This window comes from Lutjanus erythropterus, chromosome 10, assembly GCF_056507025.1.
Source record: "Lutjanus erythropterus isolate fLutEry1 chromosome 10, fLutEry1.hap2, whole genome shotgun sequence".
In the NCBI taxonomy this organism is placed as follows: Eukaryota; Metazoa; Chordata; class Actinopteri; order Lutjaniformes; family Lutjanidae; genus Lutjanus; species Lutjanus erythropterus.
The window spans coordinates 18,584,331-18,604,776 of record NC_139326.1 but is presented as its reverse complement, the minus strand read 5'-3'; the positions used below and the strand labels follow the sequence as shown (position 1 = coordinate 18,604,776).

At 38.2% G+C, this 20,446-nt stretch overlaps 1 protein-coding gene across 1 annotated transcript in view; it reads left to right on the top strand.

Moving 5' to 3' along the window:
• Positions 1–1,338: 1,338 nt before the first annotated feature.
• The window catches only part of commd10 (COMM domain containing 10), an 85,221-nt gene continuing 66,113 nt past the window's right edge, over positions 1,339–20,446 (top strand). The window contains exons 1-5 of the mRNA XM_084728491.1: positions 1,339–1,498; positions 3,741–3,831; positions 5,346–5,456; positions 7,203–7,358; positions 11,393–11,503. Of these exons, the coding sequence (XP_084584617.1) occupies positions 1,470–1,498; positions 3,741–3,831; positions 5,346–5,456; positions 7,203–7,358; positions 11,393–11,503 (498 nt within the window). The 5' untranslated portion in view covers positions 1,339–1,469. The remainder of the gene's footprint in view (positions 1,499–3,740; positions 3,832–5,345; positions 5,457–7,202; positions 7,359–11,392; positions 11,504–20,446) is intronic.

The window sequence follows — 20,446 nt, the reverse complement described above, 5'->3', positions numbered from 1 at the left end:
TACAATAAACCTTTTTCACGGCAGCCATATTGATATGAAATAGGAGCGTAAACACACATACTAATACTAATTAAGGCTCCTTCACATTTAGTATATCAGAGCTTTTCCAGTGAGCCAGCATTCACAGTACCCTGACTCTGTTTGACCGAAATGGAATGGAACCTTTATTAGTATCATTGCAGAGGTGAGGAACATGTGGTGAAAAAATATTAATTAACTGTACCACTTTCTAAAAGGATCCTTTATAAAGAGTTTATAATATGTAATTGATGACTGTATGAATTATTAATAAATAATTTTCTAATACCATATAGTTCAGTTATAAGTTGTTAATAATACAAGATTTTGGGTTGTGAAAACTCTTTACCTGTTTTTAAAAAAAGACCACTTATTCGTAGAACAGGGTTACAGATGATCCATTTAACGCCTTGTGAACACATTCTTAATGCAAATCTTAAGATTAGTACGAGCTTTTGCACAGTCCTCAGTCAATAGTTTGCACACTCCATCCGTTTTGTTTTTAAGACTGTACAGTTCTTTTCATTTTGCAAACATATTTCACACATTTTAAATTTTTTAAAACTTTACACTTTTTATTGAACTATATTGAATAATAGGGATATAATGGGGCAATAACAGAGGTCCCCTGGGGTCCCCAGGAAAAGGAGGACTAGTACATTTGAGCCTTTATCACATTTTTGGAAGCTGGAACAAGGGAAGAAATGGGGTTGGCTGTTTTGATTGATTGTAATTTAATAGTGCTCCTACTTTTATTATTGGTTAACTTTTTAGACTTTTTAAATATTAAAAGTCCTCTAAAAATAAAATAAAATAAAATAAAATAAAATAAAATAAAATAAAAAATAAAAAAATCCTCTCAAACTGGGGGTCCATCATCTACTGTGTATCTATATTGTGGGGGTCTGTGCCATTAAAAAGTTTAGCAGAAAGGCAGAAATTCACACCAAAACGATCGATAAATAGCAATACAGGTAGAAAGAAGAATATATATTTTTGCTTTGGGGTGAACTTTCCCTTTAATACTTAAATCCTGACTAAAATCGTGGTTGTAAAACCATATGAAACGTTAATGATGCTGTTGCTGTCGCGCATTTGTTGCCCCGGCTCTGTTTGTCCATTGCTCATTCCGTAGTGACATTTTCGCTGTGCGCAGCTTTTGCGCATATTACGCTCCAGCGGTTTCCACTGCGCGGTCATAATCGCTGTAAAATTCATCAATAAATTATTATTGGCAGTTTTGCGTTAGAGTTGTTACACTGTAATTCTTCAAATAATTATTTTTTCTATTCTGAGCTTCACTGCGTTATTATCGCGCAGCTTTGACGGTCATGTGACGTGAACCATCTCGTGACACCAGGAAGCAGGAATGACAACAGTGTGAGGATGCTGCTGCTGCTTTGACTCCTTGCAGATCTTAATTTTTCATTCACAGAGAGCAACAGACAACAATGACTTCCATTATAAAGGAAACACAAAGGTGGGTGTCTGTTTTAAATTCAGAGACAAACACTCCTTCCGGTAGCTAACGTTAAGCTACCTGTAGCCTCACTCGGAGACACAAAGTTACCCTTATTGTGATTTGGTGCGTAAATGGACTTTAGCAAACACATTACAGTAGCTTGGAGACAAGTTGTGGTCCTGCTGTCCTCATTAACGGTGTCTTTATCCGGTTTCATTGCTATTTTGGGGGAAACATTTGAAACTAGCTGCCCTTTTCCAATTTCTTCTAATACACACACTGCCACTGCATTGCAACTGCACTTGCAATTGAAATGTATCTAATATAAGCAAGCACTGTGGTGGATAGTAGCTAAGAATACTTTAGTACTGCAGTCAATATCTGAGATACTGACAGTCCACTTTAGCTCTGTGTTGTAGTAAGACCTACTACAATACACCGAGATACCACGCTGCATCTGAGGAGGAAAAATGATTTTCTGCTTATCATTGGCTCCCAAAAGACTGTAGCTATAATACATTGTTTTAGGCTCAAACAAGGCAGCAGTATAGGGCCATCAGACCGCTTATAATAGTAGTTAGTTAGTTTTTTTTTCTTTGCACAGTTAATAAAATATATACAAAACAAGGCAAAGGTGACAAATAATATACAGTGCAGGCAGATTGGAAGCCTCCACCTAAATAAAAACTTAACAAAGTTATTAAGAGCTTAAAAATACAGAACAATACAATAAATAAATAAATAAATTGATGACAAAATAGTTGTGGCAAAATATGTTTGATAGCAACAACAATAATCAACAGTGATAATTAAAAAGCATTCAAACTATTTAAAAGCAGAGAATGTGAGTATTTGATATGTGAAGGAGTGTGTGAGTGTGCGAGTCTGCATTAGTGCACAGGGGCATGTGTGTGGGTATGTGATGGGGATATTAATTTATACTGTATTGATCCCTGAGCAACAGTAAAAATGCATCACAATGAGTAAAACAATTGAAAACATGTACAATAATACATCAGGAAAAGCAGCTACAAAACAGCAATTAAAAGCCTTTTCAGGCATCCGTCGTAACATTTTATAGAAATACCACCTTTTGCCAGGTGGAAAAAGTCATTCCATTATTTAGTTCCCCTAACTCTTATTGAAAATTGACCTATACAAGTGAGAAATTTAGGAGGAAATTTGATGACTTATGAGTTGAATATGGATGTAACTGTGAATTAGCTTCAAAATAAGTCTTGAATATTCCCTTCACTTAAAAATGTTTTGTAAATAAAAACACATACTTGAAAAATATTAATGTCATAAATAATAAGAATCTGACATGTAGTGTTTGTACTTTTGAGTGAAAAAAGTCTCCAATATACAAACTGTACACCCATGATTTTTTTTAAATATAAAAATGTGAAATTATCGGTTATCTAATCGGTACATTGACCAAGAGAAGCAGGTAGTTATTGGTTATCAGTGTCAACTGAAAAAAAAAATCAAACTACTTTCAAAAATAACTAAGTACTGACGTGAGTCAGTACCACATGTTTAAAAACAGTACAATACTAACATTTGATAGTTCTGAAAGTACTGAAGCTAGTGCTTGTTCAAGTTCTCAGTTCAGTCTTCTGTACCTCCACTGTGTGCATGTTGTTAATTAAAAAAACAGAAAACCAAGAAGAATATTGCATGTCTAGGTTTTTTTTCTTTTAGCCAGTGTATCGAAACAGGTATTGAGTATCGTTTTACAACACTAGGATAGTATTGAAGTAGAAAATTCTGTTATTGTGACATCTATTATCTGGAGAAAAATATTTGAGTGTTGCTGCAGCATGACAGCACTCCATTATAATACTATTTTGTCACACATTTTTCATAAAAAACAATTCCAGCTTGTGCAATTTGGATATTCCTCTTGGCCATATTGTGATTTTGCTAATATTTTGATTAACTGTGCAGCCCTAATATTTACTTAAGTATGTGCACGTGTTATGGTCTGTATACTCCATCTCATTTTAGACTGATATGCACTCTTCACACACTGGGGCTCTTATTTACTCGGTGGACGACTGCTGTTTGCTGATGCTGTATGTTGTCACAGCTGTATGCTTATAGTTTATCTGTGTTTGTTGTCTTGTCAGTGGATAGAAGTACTTTTGAAATTCACTGACAGCTCAATTGAAATACCTTTGGCAGAAAACTCTTAGAAGATCTGAGTGCTCTCTACGCTGCTGTTATCAACGCTCACATGACTTTTCTGTCCAAACAGCATAAAAGAAGCGGTGACTTTCATCAACGCAATTGATGTGAACAAGTTCTCCAGGCTGATCTCCCGCATCATACAAAAGCTTCATCTGAAGGTACAGAGACTGCACAGTGCCAAAGACAAGAGGCTTTTTGAGGCTTTTGCAGTAAAGCTGCCGTGCCAGAGAGAGCAGTGCATGCATAATGACTTATTGGAGCATCAGTCAGACTTGGCTCTAATCAATGCACAGTCATGTCTGGCCCTGTTCATCATTCTGGTTTTTCAGCCTTAGCTGGCTGTCAAAATGTGCCAGTCAGTCATTCCCAAAATAATATTTCTGTTTGGTGTTTTTTTAAACTTACTAAGAGACATTCATTTTGTTTAATAATAATAATATGTAATGTAGTTGACAGTTTGACATGTCATAAAAAAGCACAGGAGTAACTAATAATATTACTAATGACTGTTTTGCATGATTGCTCACTGACATGGCTTCCCGTTAGATTTAATTAAATTGGAGCCCTTGTGAATGTTATTAGTTTAACCTTTGCTGTGGCTGTTCTGACAAGTCTAAAGTGTCTGAAAAAAAAGGTCTGTTCACATCGGCTAAATTGTTTTGTTTTGTAGTTTATGAATTTGTTTCTTCTCCAAAAACACATTTTAATATATTTGCTAAACAAGCTGCATTTTTAAAGGGGCAATCAACAACATTTTTTTCCTTTTAGTATATTATTATGAAGTACATTTTGGAAGCTGCAAGAATAATGAAACCATTTGTGTGATTTGTTCCTTGTAAGTCCTGCTTTCACCATGAAAAATCTGTTTGCCACTGGGCACAATTCTTCCCAGGAAAATGATGTCTCCATTATAGACTAAATTATAACACTTAGTTTAACAATAACAAATTCATGCTTATTCTAAAGATGTTATTGTCTAACATTATTCCCCCCTTCACGGTGACATCAACCTCTCTTTGTGCGATGCAATAACGCGACTCAAACCACGTTATTACTATGCAGTGCACATTATTACAATAGCTTGAATCCTTTTTTTATCAACTGCTTCCACAGTATTTGTTAATGATTGATAATAATTGTTGGGTGAGGGGGCAGGTGAATTTTCTTCTGCTTCTCAAGGGGGGCATGCCAGAAAGAAAGTTTGGGAGCCACTTCAGAAGTGTTTTTTCTGTTCCCAAATTCACTAAAATTTCACTTCACCTCCTCAGTAATCATGCTCCTTTCTCCTTTCTTATTTCCAAGGTGGCGTTGATCGTATCTCCATAGTTTGGTTCTAATACTGAGGAAACAGAAAGCGACTGGGTGTTGTGCTGTCTTTGCCAGAGCAGCACAGCATTACCACTTGGAAACACTAGGGAGATGGAAAGTTGTTGCATTTCTGTGTCACTTGCTGTGTTTTACTGTTTTTTATGCCATTTACTTTTTGTGTAAGGTACTTTTTAGCAGTTTAAAAAGTGATGTCAAATTGGTTCCTCATATGCATGAGACCCACTCAGTCTATAAAAGCTGCTAATTCTCAATCTGAAAGCAACTTTTCATCAGTTTTACGTCTTTAAAACAGTGATCGTTCAAGGATCTTCTCACATCAACACAAATGATGTTTTCTTTACAGGGAGAGCGGACATTCAGTGAAGAAGAGGAGCAAAAACTTCAGGCTGCTCTCTCTTTGGATAAAAATGCTCTCAATCTAGTCCTGGAAACAGCCGCCTTTATACTAGAGCAGGTGAGTGGTGGTCATCCGACTTTATTTTAAAGGTTTTACCTGATTTAATTCAAAATGTGATTGAAATGCTAATTTTGCTGGCTTTCTCTTTTTTAAGAATATTCAATCATTTTAAAGCAACAGCTGCTAACTAACTAAATGTCATATTTGCTGAAACTGTCACTATATCATGCCAATAGTACATGAGACAGATAATATATGACAAAATCAGGTTCGTCTTGCTCTTCCTAGTGCCTCTAATGACATTTGCAAGAATCAGAGCCAGCTTCCAACCTGCAATGTCGCCCAGTGACATCCCTGAGAGAAAGAAAGTATATCATTTTTGTTATAAACCTAATTGCATGTGCATTTATTTTATTTCAACTCAGTGTGACAGACTTAACTGCATTTTGGGTTGGAGGCTAGCCTACAGAAGTTACCAACCTTGGCTTTAAGGAGTCATCATCAGGTTTTAGATGTGAATAATGAGGTGAATTAAGAAAAAGGCTCTGTGTGAATGTTTCATTGCTTTGTGCATGGAGAAGAAGAAATATGATGACTCTGTCCCACTTAGATAAACTGTTTCAGTGAAGATTGACATTTCTGTACACTTTATATTCTTCATGGGTTTTTTTAGCACTTAACCAAACAGTGAAGAAAATGCAGTAAGTGACTCAAAATGAGGCCTTAGCAGTATTCAGTTTCATTTACAAAGGTCTTAATTTTTTTCTTGTCTTTTCATAGATTTAGATAAATAATGTCAAAAATAGCTATTAGATGTTACAACAGTACATGAACTGAAATGTCCTGCACCTTGCTACTAACAAGCTTATATTAGCTTGTCCCCTTAGAATGGGCAAGTCTAATTTTTTTTAAGTGCTGCAAAATGCAAACTATGACTGGGTCAAAACTGTTCTAGGCAATATGAATTTGAGTATCATAATGAAGTGTGTCATTATGGTTTCGACATATGGTCACACTTGATTTCTGCGTACAGCTGTGCATGGCTGCTGCGGTCGGATTTGCTGTTTGGCAAAGATGAGTGAGGACAGCAAATGTGGAAAGGTTGAACATGAAAAAAAGGCAGTTCAGTGAAGAAATTAACAGATGGATTTACTATTTTGCCTCCTAAATCACTGTATTTAATTTGGTAAATTACAGTTGCTCTCTGCAAAGCTGCTGCTACCAGGCGCCATCACAAGTCAAAATGTGGTAGCTTCAGTGCAGGGTTCCTGCCTTGTAGCACTGCAAGAAAAAAATATTTGTAGTTGTAGCTGATAAATAACATTACCATTATTTACCATTAGTGTTTGTTTATAAACTGGCCCCAAGTCTCCTGTCAATTTGCAAAAGTGGCCCCCAGGTAAAGTAAGTTGAGTATCCTTGATCTACAGAAACTATGCCACTGCTCCTGAGAGACTATTTATGACGGGGTCCTAGTTTATAAGTGTGTCCATTGCTTTGCCTGTCATGCTCATGAACATTCCCACACTTGGCTTAAGTGTTGTGTATATTTTTGTGCATAAGTGAATATTTTCAATATGTGAAAAAAAGTTGTAGCTTTTGTGCTTGTGAGTGTTGATCACATTGTGAGGCCATATTTGTCCAGATGGGGTCACTGTTGTAGTGTGAATTCACTTCTATAGAAGCCATGTTGAATTGAGTGTTAGGGGTAAATAGGAGCCGGGCTGTAAGAGTGATCTGTTACACCTGTAAAACATGGTTAATGGGAGCATTTATTATAGCTACTCTGTATCTCCTCTGCAGGCAGTGTATCATAATGTGAAGCCAGCTTCTCTGCAGCAGCAGCTGGAGGCGGTTCATCTAAACCCAGACAAGGCTGAGATGTTCTCTCAAACCTGGGCCACCGCTGGACCTGAGCTGGTGGAGAGGCTAAAGCATAATGTCTTTGCCCCAAAGAAGGTAAAGCTAATAAACAAGTACATTTTTTCAGGCAGTTATTTGGCCCTGCCTGAGCTGTGTCTACACCTGCCATGAAACTGTTTTAACCCCAACCTGACTGTTTCTAAATCCAAGTGTGCGATTAATCCACTCCCAGACACCAAGAGTAATTATGCTCTTCACTCTATTTTATCCCTTTGCACTGAGAGCTGTTTAATGAGACACTATAATCACTTGATACTAAATTGAGAAACAACATCAGACGATCCATACTAAGACTGACCTGCTTTTTTGTGAATTAATTCCAGCTGTTTGATAATAAAGAGTTCTGTTACAGCTTGCGCAAGTTGGCAAATTAATTTCAGAACTTGTTCCTTTCTAACTTAATTAAGCAGTGACGCTTCAAACAGCATTTCTTTTCAAAGTCAGGGGAATTAAGATCCAGCGCAGAAATAAATAAGCAGCATGTACAACATCAGTCACATTATGCTGGAGTTGTTGCTTCTGTCGTAAATCAACTCATCTCACCTGTCGGGGTCTCGCAAGTCATCTTCCTCTCTCCCATGAATTAGTCGCTGTCTGCAGAAGGTTGTGACAGCCATTGATCCTCGAGACAACCTCTGCTACTGCTTTGACTTTGGGCAATAGTCGAGTCACAGACAAGACTGTAAATAGCAAGCAGCTGTATGTTTTCTCATCCTTAACACCTTTGCCTTTGCTTCAAGACAGTAAACACAATAAATAGCACCCTGTCGTTAAGTTAAACTATGAAGAGAATGATCTGAAATACTGGTGATAGTGTTGTTGCAATACTGTAATTTCTAACTGTGATACAGTACCTTTAAAAGTATTGATATTCCGTTTTTGATATCAGAAAAAAAATAAACATTGACAGCATCAAATTTTAGATTTTTATTAAAAGATGAATACAACATAAACAACTCTATAACATGACAACGAGAAAGCAACAAGAAATCTTTCGGAAACATTCAGGGTTTTTAGTCTTCAGATCCACCCATTAAAATGAACTAAATTATCTAAATAAAGCTACTACAAGGAACATTCAAATTTTGTTGATCTTGGAGGCCCCTGTGGACAAAAGCGGTAGTCTTTCCACCGTAATAACCACAAAATACAATGTCCAGAATAAATTAATCTCAATAAAAATCTCATTTCAACTGGCTAACATAAGTGTCACTGTGACTTTGACTGCAAAAATGTAAACACAGGCTGTTTCATCTGACTTCAAGGAGAATCTGACCTGGTGGCAGGCAATAAGAATACCTTTATAGAAATGGCTGATCCTCTAGCACTCATCTTTAGAGCTACAACAATGAACTGATTTATCAATTACTTGTCAACTATTAAATTAATCACCATTCATTTTGATAACTGATTAATTGTTTTGAGTCATTCAGTCCAGATTTTCTGATTTTAGTTTCTCAAATGTGACTGTTTTCTGGTTTCTTTAGTTCTCAGTGACAGTAAACTGAATATCTTTGGGTAGTGGAAAAGATAAGACATTTGAGGACGTCGCCTTGGGCTCTGGAAATCAGTTATCAACATTTTTCATTATTTAGAGAAAATGATCAACAGATTAATTCACAAAGAAAATAATAATTAGTTGCAGCCCAAATCATCTTATGTTTAGTCAGGTTTGCCAACTTCCTTCCTCACTCTCTGACGTATCCAACTTCTTCTGGCAGTCGTAGCATCTAGCTAGCGATGGCATCCTTACCTGAATAAGTTACTGATTTCTTTGCATTTAAATATTATTGGAAACATTTGGGATTATCTAAGTAACACAAGTTAACAAAATATATAACAACCAAGGTCTGTGCGGTGGAGTGTGTTTCAAATAATCAGAATCGATATTTTTTACAAAACTAACGGGTAACAAATGCATGTTCTGCACTCCACAAATAAAAATAAGATTTACAAATGTGTATTGGGATTGTTAGTAATTTATTGCGTTCACATTTACCTTTTCCAATCCACGAACAAACACCAGCCAATTTGAACAAACGCAGAACAGTTTTACAAATAAATACAAAACAACTTTGCATTAGGTTACATTTGTGAGTTTGGAGACTCTTTTCACAAATGTGTCTTGTGTCTAAGTGCTGGTGAAGGACTCGGGTGTCCTTCTTTGACGCACATTGGCGCGTCACCGGTATTGAGACTAATTACTCTCCATAATGATGATTGTTGAGGTGCACTGCTTATTTGTATTTCCTGCTCGGCTGGACTTTGCAGGATGTCCCATTTAGTCTTTTATGTTGGTCAGAACCAGTTGTCTTATTGGTCTACACAGTTGTTGTTTACGAAGATTTGTCTCGGTCTCCTTTGATTACCTGCTTTTACTTTCAAAATGAGCGAACCCCTTGAACCCCTACGTGGATGCTTCAAGTGCCAAACAGCTACAGTTCTGCTGAAAAATATTGTGATGTGAGAAGCTGGAAGTACAGAAATAAATTAAACAGGAAATACATTAATAAGGTACTGTACTGTTTGTTTTATGATTGGTCATTTATATATGCATTTCCATAAAATTAAAATACAGCCTATGTGTTTATTATTTAAAATAAGTAACACATCACAGAGTTGTGATGTTTATTCGTGTTGGTGTGGATGTTGTTCCAGTTGTGAATAATGTGGCCCAGCCCTTCCCCACCTCACACCTGTCCTCAGAAGCTGTGGAGGCATCCAGACCCAATAAGTCACACATGGTTTATTATTATGGCCTCTCTCTGCATCATAAAACACTTAACTGCCCTGCCTTGACTCAGTGCTGCTAATCTATCACGGTGCTGCAGCTGACTGAGACTGAGAAAAATAGTCTGACCACCTGCAGCGAGGAGGCAAGGTAACTTAAACTCTGAGGAGATTAAGCAAAGTTTTACACTAGTAAATCTTCTTGTCCATAATAATGAACATATTCGGAATTGTGATAATATAGTGAGTTTGGTAACACTTTATTCAAATGGGTATGCATAAGACTGTCATAACAATGTCATGACACCTGTCATACACATGAAGTCCTCTTTATGAATGTTAAAGACTTTAGATGTTCCTCTTATGACAAATTGACATTAATCAAACTAATAATGTCTTTCAATTAACCAAGACAACATAACTTGTTGTTGTCTTTGTTATTACAACTTGGCATTGTCAAACTTAAAGATGACATTAAAGTGTAATAAAACTTAATGACTATAATGACTTGATGACTTTTCTGACAAGACCAAATGTAGCACTTTACTTGAGGTCAAACAAAATATTCATGACACAGTTATAATGGCCTTATAACAGCCAATGTCAAACCCAACAACACATGACAGTTGAATGTAATGACAGTGACAGGTTATGTTGTCTTGGTTAACATCAATTTGTTATAACAAAGACATTTTTGGCTTGATTCATGTCAAGCTGTCATAAAGACATTATTGGCTCAATAAATGTCAAGTTGTCATAAGAAAAACTTCATGTTCATTTTCATGAAATAGAAGACAAAAGTTAGAAAGTTACAACTTAAAAATAAGCCGACAGTATCAGAAAATATATAGCAAATCAGAGCTGCAGCATTTAGTTGATTAATCAATTAGTCATTTAAAAAAAAAAATCTGCAACTATTACAGTAATAAATTTGATTAGCAGTGTTTTCCATTTGCACATTCACATTTATAATAATTAGAATTAAATTTGGTTAGTGTTGCACTTCAAAATCCATAATTACAGAGTGGTTTTTGAACATTAATCAATTTTAAAAACAATAGAAATAAGTAAGTGAACAACAGCGAACAATCTAGGTCAAGCAGTAAAAATATAATGAGGATAAAAGATGAATAAAATATCAATATATGCATAAACACACACAAAAGTACATATTTCTTAAGAAATTCTGCTTCCACTGTTATTTTGTGGGAAAAGTGCCATCGTGGAGTTTTTCATGGAGTCTTTGAAAATGTGTCTGGGGCATTAATTAAATTAAAGTGTGAGGCTTTATTAAAACTATGTTAATATTAAAGGAAGACTGGCTCCGTTGTGTGTTTCAGCTTGAGTTTGTCGGCTGGCAGTTAAACCTGCAGATGGCCCAGTCCAGCCAAGCCAGACTGAAGTCTCCCAGTGCTCTGCTCCAACTGGGACTCCGCAGCGAAGACTCTGAGGTGTGAACACACACACACACACACACACACTCCTAGAAATAAAATGTCTAACTAGAACCATAAAGGGTTCTTCGGCTTGTCCTCATAGTAGAACCCGTTTTGTTTCCTGTTCCCTTTTTGTGCCCTTTGTAAAGGTTCCACTTGGAACCAGAGTGCTCCACTTAGAGCCCAATATAAAGGGTTATACCTACAACCATCTCTGAATGATTTCATCTAAGAACCCCTTATGAGAGGTTCCAAAGGAAAATCCTTCTATGGTGTAATGGTTCCACCCAGATGCCTCTCTGGGGGTTCTGTCAGGAACCTTTCCATCTTCTAAGGGTACTAACAAGAACCCATCCAGGGTGTTTTGCCAAGAACCTTTTTATATTCCATTGTTTTTTTTTTCTAGACTACATTCAGGGTGTTCTGTCAGGAACCCTTTTATCTTCCAAGGATTTTATCTAGAGCACAGTCAAGGGGTTCTACCGGGAACCTTTTTATATTCCAAGGGTTTTTTGTAGAACACATTCAATGGTTCTACCGATAACCTTTTTGTACTTCAAGGGTTTAATCTAGAACACACTCAGGGGGGTCTATTGAGAACCTTTTTATATTCCAGGGGTTTTATCAAGAACACATTCAGTGGGTTCTACAGGGAACCTTTTTACATTCCAGGGGTTTTATCGACAACACATTCAGTGGGTTCTACAGGGAACCTTTTTTTGTATTCCAAACATTTTATCTAAAACCCACCCAGGGGGTTCTACTGATCCCTTTTAAATTATGCTACAAAGAACCCTTGACAAATGAATTATTCAAGGATTCTGACAATCTTTGACAAACTCTTTCTTAAAAAAGGTTCTTTAGATGCAACGGTTCTTTGTAGAACCTCAGCCCTTAGAAGGAACCCTTTTGGGATCCTTATTGCTAAGAGTGCACACGTCATGTACAGTGTCCACGACTGTCATTATTTTTCTTGCTCTGCTCCTCTTAACCTCCACTCATCTATCGTAAACACATTAACTACTAAAAAAAAACCCTAATTATCCACTGTAATCCGAGAACCGATCTGTGTTTTTGCCAAATGAGAAGCATCTCCAGCCTGTCCTTCTTTCTTTGCTAATAGATGGTAATCCCACTGGTGTCTGTCTTGACCCAGAGGTAGACGTACATCTGGCTCCAGAGTAACTGTAGTGTAAAGAGCAGAGATCAGGGAGCTTGTTATCTAAAACCTCCCGGGTCTCTTTGTTCTCTTGAGAGACTGAGTCTGTAGCAAGAATTGGACAGTATTGTAACTACCACTGAACTGTGTCAATTTATGCACAGGATCCTGGCTTGTTTACAGCATGTTTTAGATTTAGTCTGGGTGTCTGCCTTATTGAGGTCATTAGTGATTAGTTATGGGTTCCTTATATATATGTAAGTATTACATTAACATTTTCTTGCAGCATCCTAATGAGGTCGAGCCCTAAGTATTTGTATTTATAAAGAAAAACTCTAAGGATCATGATACGAATATGGTTTTGACTTAAGGATTTTCCACGGTAGCGTTTCCCTATTTCCATTCATTTGTATTCAGCAGAGTTTGTTTGGATCCCAATTAGCTAATGCTATGTAGTTACTCTAATAGCCAAGATCTCCTGAGCCTCCCTCACTCATTTCTTTCTGTTCCACTGGGACAAGGATTGCTCTGTTGCTGCAGCAAAAAAGGAAAAGAACTCAAAAGGCAGTTTCTTTTTCAAATTAAATGATTATAAACCTTTTGAAGTATGGCAATGAATTGAAATATTTCATCTAGACGCAGTGTTTTGATTCTTTTGATTACCTAAATGAAAAACACATACTTGGTGAGATGAGATTACTCACACTGTTGATGTTTTGACAAATATTTGAAATATATTTGACAGATTGTATAAGCCACACAGGATTCCAGTTTGTTGGCATGGATACTGAAAATTTTCGTTATGGCCTCCAGGCATTTGACTGGTTTCGTTTAAAGCAGTTTTTGTCTCAAAATGGTGGGACTGATTATCCCCCAAGCCTGGATATGGTTGTTCCAGCTGACTAGTCAAGTGTCTTTCTTGCACGCTGCTTTGTATTCAGTCCCTGGAGAATGCCAGCTCAGCCTAAACGTGGAATTAGGCATGACACATTTAAATTGCTGCCATCTTAAATGGGACCTATAGGCAGTAAGCTAGAAAAATATATGTTTTTCTTTATCTTTGTGGGTGCAACAGCAGTAGGATCTTTTTTTTTGTTTTAGACTATTTTTTGCCGTGTTTTCTCTAGACTAGCAAAAGAGGCATTAATTTATTTAAATCCACTTACACAATTCCCCCAGTGGGAGGAGATAGTGTAGCTGGGGGGCTAAAAGAAGGCTGGTTAGAAGTGTGGAGGGCTCAACTTCACTGAAGACGACTGAGGTGTACGTCCTCTGCTAAGCTGCAGGGGGCACTGTTGTCTCACAGTTTGGAAAGCATCCCCTCAGGGCCAGTGAAGTATCTGAGAGATGGATAGGATACCTCGTTTAACTTTGTATTAAGGCACTTTGAGTGTGCACACTTTTTTTTTTTTTTGTATTTCCATCGGTGTTTTCTGATTAGAGTTTCCTGACGGTAAGTTTGTTTTCTTGCAAACTCTCTGAGAATTTCTCAGCACCAACTTCTGGAATGTCAAAACACTGCGATGACTGAGAAGTAAATTAGTTGCGAACAGAAATGAAATTCAGCTGCAAGTGTCATACTAATTACAGCGCAGATTTATAACACTCTCAGTGCTAACTGTCTAAAAGAGAGGTGAAGACAAATCTGCAAATAGGAGCGATTAGAGGTGACGAGAGGTCAGGGAAGTAGAGGGAGAGGAGGTTAAAACAAATAAAAAAGGGACATCCGGAGTAAAATAATGAAGATGAAGAGGATAGAAGACAGAAAATGAAATAGAAGGAGAGGAAGGCGAGGGTGACCGTCTGTATATTATTGATTGCTTGGAACCCAAGTGGAGAGTTAGAGACTCTCCCATCTGACCAGCCTCCTGCTTCATTAGCACTCTCCCTGAGAAGGAGGAGGAGGAGGAGGACTGCCAGGGAGCTCCTTCACCAAACAATATGTGACATACAGTATATCTACAGCGTAGTGAAGGAGACTCTAGATGACATATTAGGAGAAACTGGTGGACTGCCTTTTAGGATATTTTGATTTTGCTCTTGTTTTCATTGAAGTGTTTGCTGTCAGGGGGATTTTTTTCATAACACCTCTCCCTCTGCCTCTAAAATGTGTGGACTAACAGCATATATTGAAATTATAGATCACTGGTTCTACTTCCATGCAGCAGTCAGTGTGGCACCCCTCCCAGGGGAGCTGCTATTTCTCCTTAATTGAATTTGTATCGGCTCCAGTGGAAAGTTACTCTGTCCTATGTGGAAACTGTACCGAGGAGGCATTGCAGTGCACTTGTGCACAGGTAAATGTCCTCACTTTCATCCCTTTAAGGCATAGTTTGGATGATTTAAAGCGGGGGTGTGTGAGGTACTTACACATAATCAGAGCAGAGTATAACCTACAGCAGATGCCACTCTGCACACCACTGGTTTGGAGAAGCTGAGAGGAGTAACAGCATGCAAGCTAAACAATGAACTGCTGTGGACAGGGTCAGAAGCAAAACGGATTTTGGCCATTCAAAAAAGATCCACCTAAAAAAATCAATTTCAGTTCAATTATATGCTATATTTAGAATATTAACATTGCTTTCCATTGTGGCTGGAAAGCCTTTTCTGGTTGGAAACCAACGTTGTATGAGCCAAATACTGCACTCTCCAAACCAACCAAACTCCATAGATCAAATAGGTTCATTGCTAAGCTTCTGTGCTTTTACTCCTCTCTGCTTCTCCTAGCTGGGTGCGTGCCAACCAGCATCTACTGCAGGTATTACTCTGACTATGGAGTACCTCATACAACCCCACATTAAATAATCCAAACTATCTCTTTAATGTTTCAAGAGTGAAATCTTGAGTTTATCCTCATAAGAATGTGGAAATGGCCTCATGCAGTGTAGTTATGACATGAAACCTGTTGCATAGCTTACTTGTTATTCCAAAGGAGGAGCAGCTGAGACAGAAAGAGACTTAAGTGATCTGCTGTCAGAAGGGGAAAAAAGTTAGAGAAGAAACAGGATCTGAGCAGAGGATAAAACAGAAGGAAGAAGACAAGGATGTAGGGGAAGGTGATAGGAAGGACGAAGAATAGAGGAGAGAAGACGAGGAAAACAGGAGAATGACAACCCAGAGATGACAGTGGGAGGGGATGAAGATGAAGAGAGGGATGGGGAGCTGACAACAAAGATGAAACATGTGGAGGAGAGTGTGGGATTTGTGTAAATATCCTTTTCAATTCATTGTGGGATCTGTGGTAATAATAGTAGAGTGTATCGGATGCAGTTATTAATGGCGTACAGAGTTACCCACTCATCAACACACAAAAAGCACCAAGAATATGTGCTCTTATCTGTATCGGAAGAGGGCTTCTTCTCAGCATGCTATTCAGACTGCGGATAATCAGATTTTGTTCTTTTCCAACTGCATAGACCTTGAAATAGAAGTACACTATCCCAAACCCATTGTAATTCTGAGGTGTTGTCTGTCTGCTGAGGTTTTGTCTTGGCGGGATAAAGCCGTGCTTGAAGAGAAGCAAGTAAAAACGCCAATATGTGGCTGTCTGGACCTGCTGGATCTCCTTTCCACTAAATTTGAAGTTGATGCGTAGTTTCACCCTCACTTTACATCTGCACTGCTTACAGTCTCTAGCTGAGGTGAAGGAAACCTCAGAGAGTGACGCACAGGGATTACGCAAGAGATAAAAACTGAGACAAAATTATTGGTTTTCTAGGTTTATATGTTTGCTTCTGCGGTAAAATAACCCAGAAACACACACCACAATTCTCTTTAATGGGGTTGAACAAACTTGAGTGGTGAAAGCCTGAATGAGTCGACGCCAATTAAAGTCTTTCCAACTCACATGTACTTATGATTGGGCTACACGGTGTTTAGCAAGCTAACGTTTTAGGATGAATGAGCGATGTCGTAAATATACATTTAGTGGTATTAAGGCAATCTTTGTTTTTTGTGCGATCGACTTTCTATTGAACAAATTAAAGCATACAACATACAGAAAACAGCCAGAGGAGCAGAATCAAATAACAGCTGAAAAATAATAAATTATGATCATAACCATTATGAACAAAACATTAAAGGGAGGGCCTATTACACTTTCAAATATTTTCTGTCATATAATGTTAGTGTAAAATGTTCATGTTAAACATAACGAAAGTTTCAAATAATGTTGTAAACATATGGAAAAGTAAAGCCTGTGAGCAAAAAGCGCAGGTTTCAGACTGCTCTAAATGCAACTTTTCTAATGTTTCCATATTTTTTTTCTACTTTCGATGATGAGTTGATGTCAGCACATCACAGATTTCTTTATTGGTCGTCTGCTGCAGGCTCAGCAGTCCTACAGAGTAGCCTAAATTGCAATTTTTATATTCATTCTATATCTCTTTTATGTGAAGCACTTGGTGCATGTAATTTCTTTGCTGTGAAGCACTTTGGGCTGATCTTTTTGTATGAGAGGTGCTATACAAAAAAAGTTTATATTATTATTAAAGGCATGTACCAATCTGCTCTGTCTGACAATTTGTCCTGAGGTGATTTACAGCCGCTCCAGATTCTGATCTGCATATTTACTAAAGAAATGATTTTCTCCTCGCGGTGGTCCAGAGCTTCTGTGGTGAAGGTGTAAACACCAAGACTCCCTGGTGCTCCAAGATCCCACTCTGAGCAGCTAACTGAGCTAACTGGCTAATGAGTTATTTCTCCATAAAATAGGAACCAGTGTCACCAAAATCAGAGATAAAGTTATAAAGTTTTGTATAGTATAGAATTCAGTGAGGCCCAGCTTCATCAAATTCAGTGCACCTTATACCGTATTGGCCCGAATATAAGACGGTGTTTTTTGCATTGAAATAAGACTGAAAAAGTGGGGGTCGTCTTATATTCGGGGTCTGGACATTATACCCATTCACGACGCTAGATGGCGCCAGAATGCTGAACTTGACTCCCCAGGCCAAAGCGAACCCGTGTCACGAAGAAGAAAAATAAAAAATAGCGGTAAGAAAGAAAAGAGAAGAAAATAATAGAAGAGATAACAGAAAATGGAGAAACGTAGCGACAATCGGGAGAAAAGTGGGTCGAAGATCGGCCAGGTTAACCGGCAGCTGAGGAGAAGTTATGATGTAAACTTCAAGATGATGGTGATAAATGAGGCAGAGTCTTCAAACAATTGCAAAGCGGCTGTGAAATATGGTGTCACAGAGTGTAATGTACGGAGATGGAGAGCTCAAAAAGATCACCTAAAAAATGCTCACAGTCAGAGAAAAGCTTTCCATGGTCCTCAGAGCGGCCGCTTCCAAGAACTTGACAGGAGGGTGTGCGCGTACGTGGACGAGAAACGAAAGGACGGGATGCCCATCAGCAGAGCTGTCATTCAGCTCAAGGCCGTGGAAATAGCCAAAGAGCTAAACATACCCACCGCTGACTTCAAAGCTAGCCTCGGCTGGTGTAAAAGAATGATGCGGCGTAACGGACTAACGCTGCGACGCAGAACAAGTCTAGCCCAGCGCCTGCCCTCTGACTTTGGAGAGAAGCTGTTGTCTTTTCAGCGCTATGTAATCAATGTAAGGAAAAATTTTCTGTATAAAAATTAATTTGGTGTTCAAAAAGTCTTTTTTCAAACTTGAGTCTTGAAAAAGAGGGGGTCGTCTTATAATCAGGGCCGTCTTATATTCGGGCCAATACGGTAGTTATAGCTTACCTGTCATTGGCCGTCGAGCACATCGGCTAGAGGATGAGGCAGTGATCCCAAGAACTGAGTGCTGCCCATGTGCGAAGTCGTCAACTGGTTTGTGGACTACAGTTTTGATGCCTTGAGTTAATCTATTCCGCAAGATATAATCATGGCCTGCTTGGCTAGAAAGCCACATGGCTCCCTTTGAAACCAGACACAGAGTGGTTACCGCCTGTCAACCTTTCTCATGTTTTCGCTTAAAAAAAAAATTTATAGTACACAGTGTAGTATTAGAATCCTGATCCACATTTGATCAATACTGTCAATTTTTGACAGTTTGTTCTGCCATGAGCCCTGTGTGTTGTGCTGAACGGACTCACTGAGAATGACTCACTCAAAAGTTAGCCCCACCCTAAAGCATACCCCACTTTATCTTCTATTTTATTCTAAATGGAACCATAATTTACAAAATTCTGTGTCCAATTCTGTACAGAGGACGACCTCAGCCTAGAGATTCAGACCATAAACTCCATGGGAAACTGTTTACTGAGATAATAATCAAGTGAGAAGGACAGTCATTTTGACATTAGAGTACACAAAATTAGACTTCTTTTTAAAAAACCAGTGTAGTCGCCCTCTGCTGGCCATTTGAAAGAAAGCAGGTTTAAGGCACTTTAGCACTGGCTTCACTTTTCACACCCGGAGGCTCTGTCCACTATGTAATATATGATGCTGCTCCTTTGCAAAGAGGCAAAAGAGTCCTTAAAGAGACAGGAGCTAAAATGGCTTGTTTTAGAGGATGAGAGGCTGCATAAAGAGCCTAAGATAAATAAGAATTTTTTTAAAAACTGAGAATCATGCAAAGCCGTTCTAGTGGAGAACATAGAGCTAGAAATAAGCATAATTGGTCTCCTTTTTAAATGTATGATTAAGGTAAGCATTTATAGGGACATTAGTCATATTTCAAAATATTTGGCCACAGAATCAGCAGCTAAGCGTTAATAATATATTTAGATGCATCATTAATTTGTTCAATAGAAAGCTCCAGGTATATGACAGGCAGAGAGAGAGTGAGGAGGCTTCTAATGAGGGGATCTTTTATCTTATTTTTAGCAGCACTTAAAGCAGCTAGCACAATCTGTCTTTGTTGTTTTCAAAATGCTGCCTGGCATTGACAAATCATTTGGGGGAAGACAGATTATTGTTGTGTCGTCATGGACTACAGTTGACATTAGAAGAGCTGCCTTGTTCCAGAAATATGCAAAAGGAGTCGTCATCCGGCTCAGTGGTGCCCAAACTTCTTGGCTTTTAAACGGGATGTAAAAGTCAACTCATAACCTCTTATGAAAGGCTGCATACTTCTACAAGCTTAAGTTTTACTCGTTCAGATCAATATGAATAACTCTGAGAGGCTCAAAGAGGTAAAGTTCTTTTTTTTGGGGGGAGGGGGGGGGGGGACAAAAGCAAATATATTTCAGTTCTCCTCCTCTACATTCTTAGAAATAAAGGTTCCAAAAGGGATATTCCTGAAGGGCTGAGGTTTTAATTATAAAAAGGTTCCCAATAGAAGACTCTTGGTGGGTTTTAGATGAAACCCTTGGGTTATAAAAAGGTTCTTGGTAGAACCCCCTGGGTGGTATCTAGATAAAACCCTTGGAATATTAAATGGTTCTGAGTAGAACCCCCTTGGTTGGTTCTAGGTAAAACCTTTAGAATATAAAAAGGTACTTGGTATAACACCCTGGATGTGTTCTAGATAAAATCCTTGGAATATAAAAATACGATTTTTAATATTCACCATAGAAGGGTTCTCTGTAGATCCTCTGAGGAACTTTGGGGTGAAACCTTTCACAGATGGTTTTAGGTATAACCCTTTATGTTGGGTTCTAGGTAGAGCTCCCTAAAAAGGTTCCAAGTGCAGTTCTCCTACGGGGACAAGCAAAGAACCCTTTTTGGTTCTCGTTAACACTTTGATTTCTCAGAGTGTAACTTCTCGCGACCCTTCACGTTCTTCTTGTGCTACGTAAAAGATACCCTGAATGTGATCTGGCTCACTTCCTCTTTCCCAGTTCTTTTCTTCTGTGGCTCTCTCCCATTATCACTTTAGACCTCTTTTTCTCACAGTGTC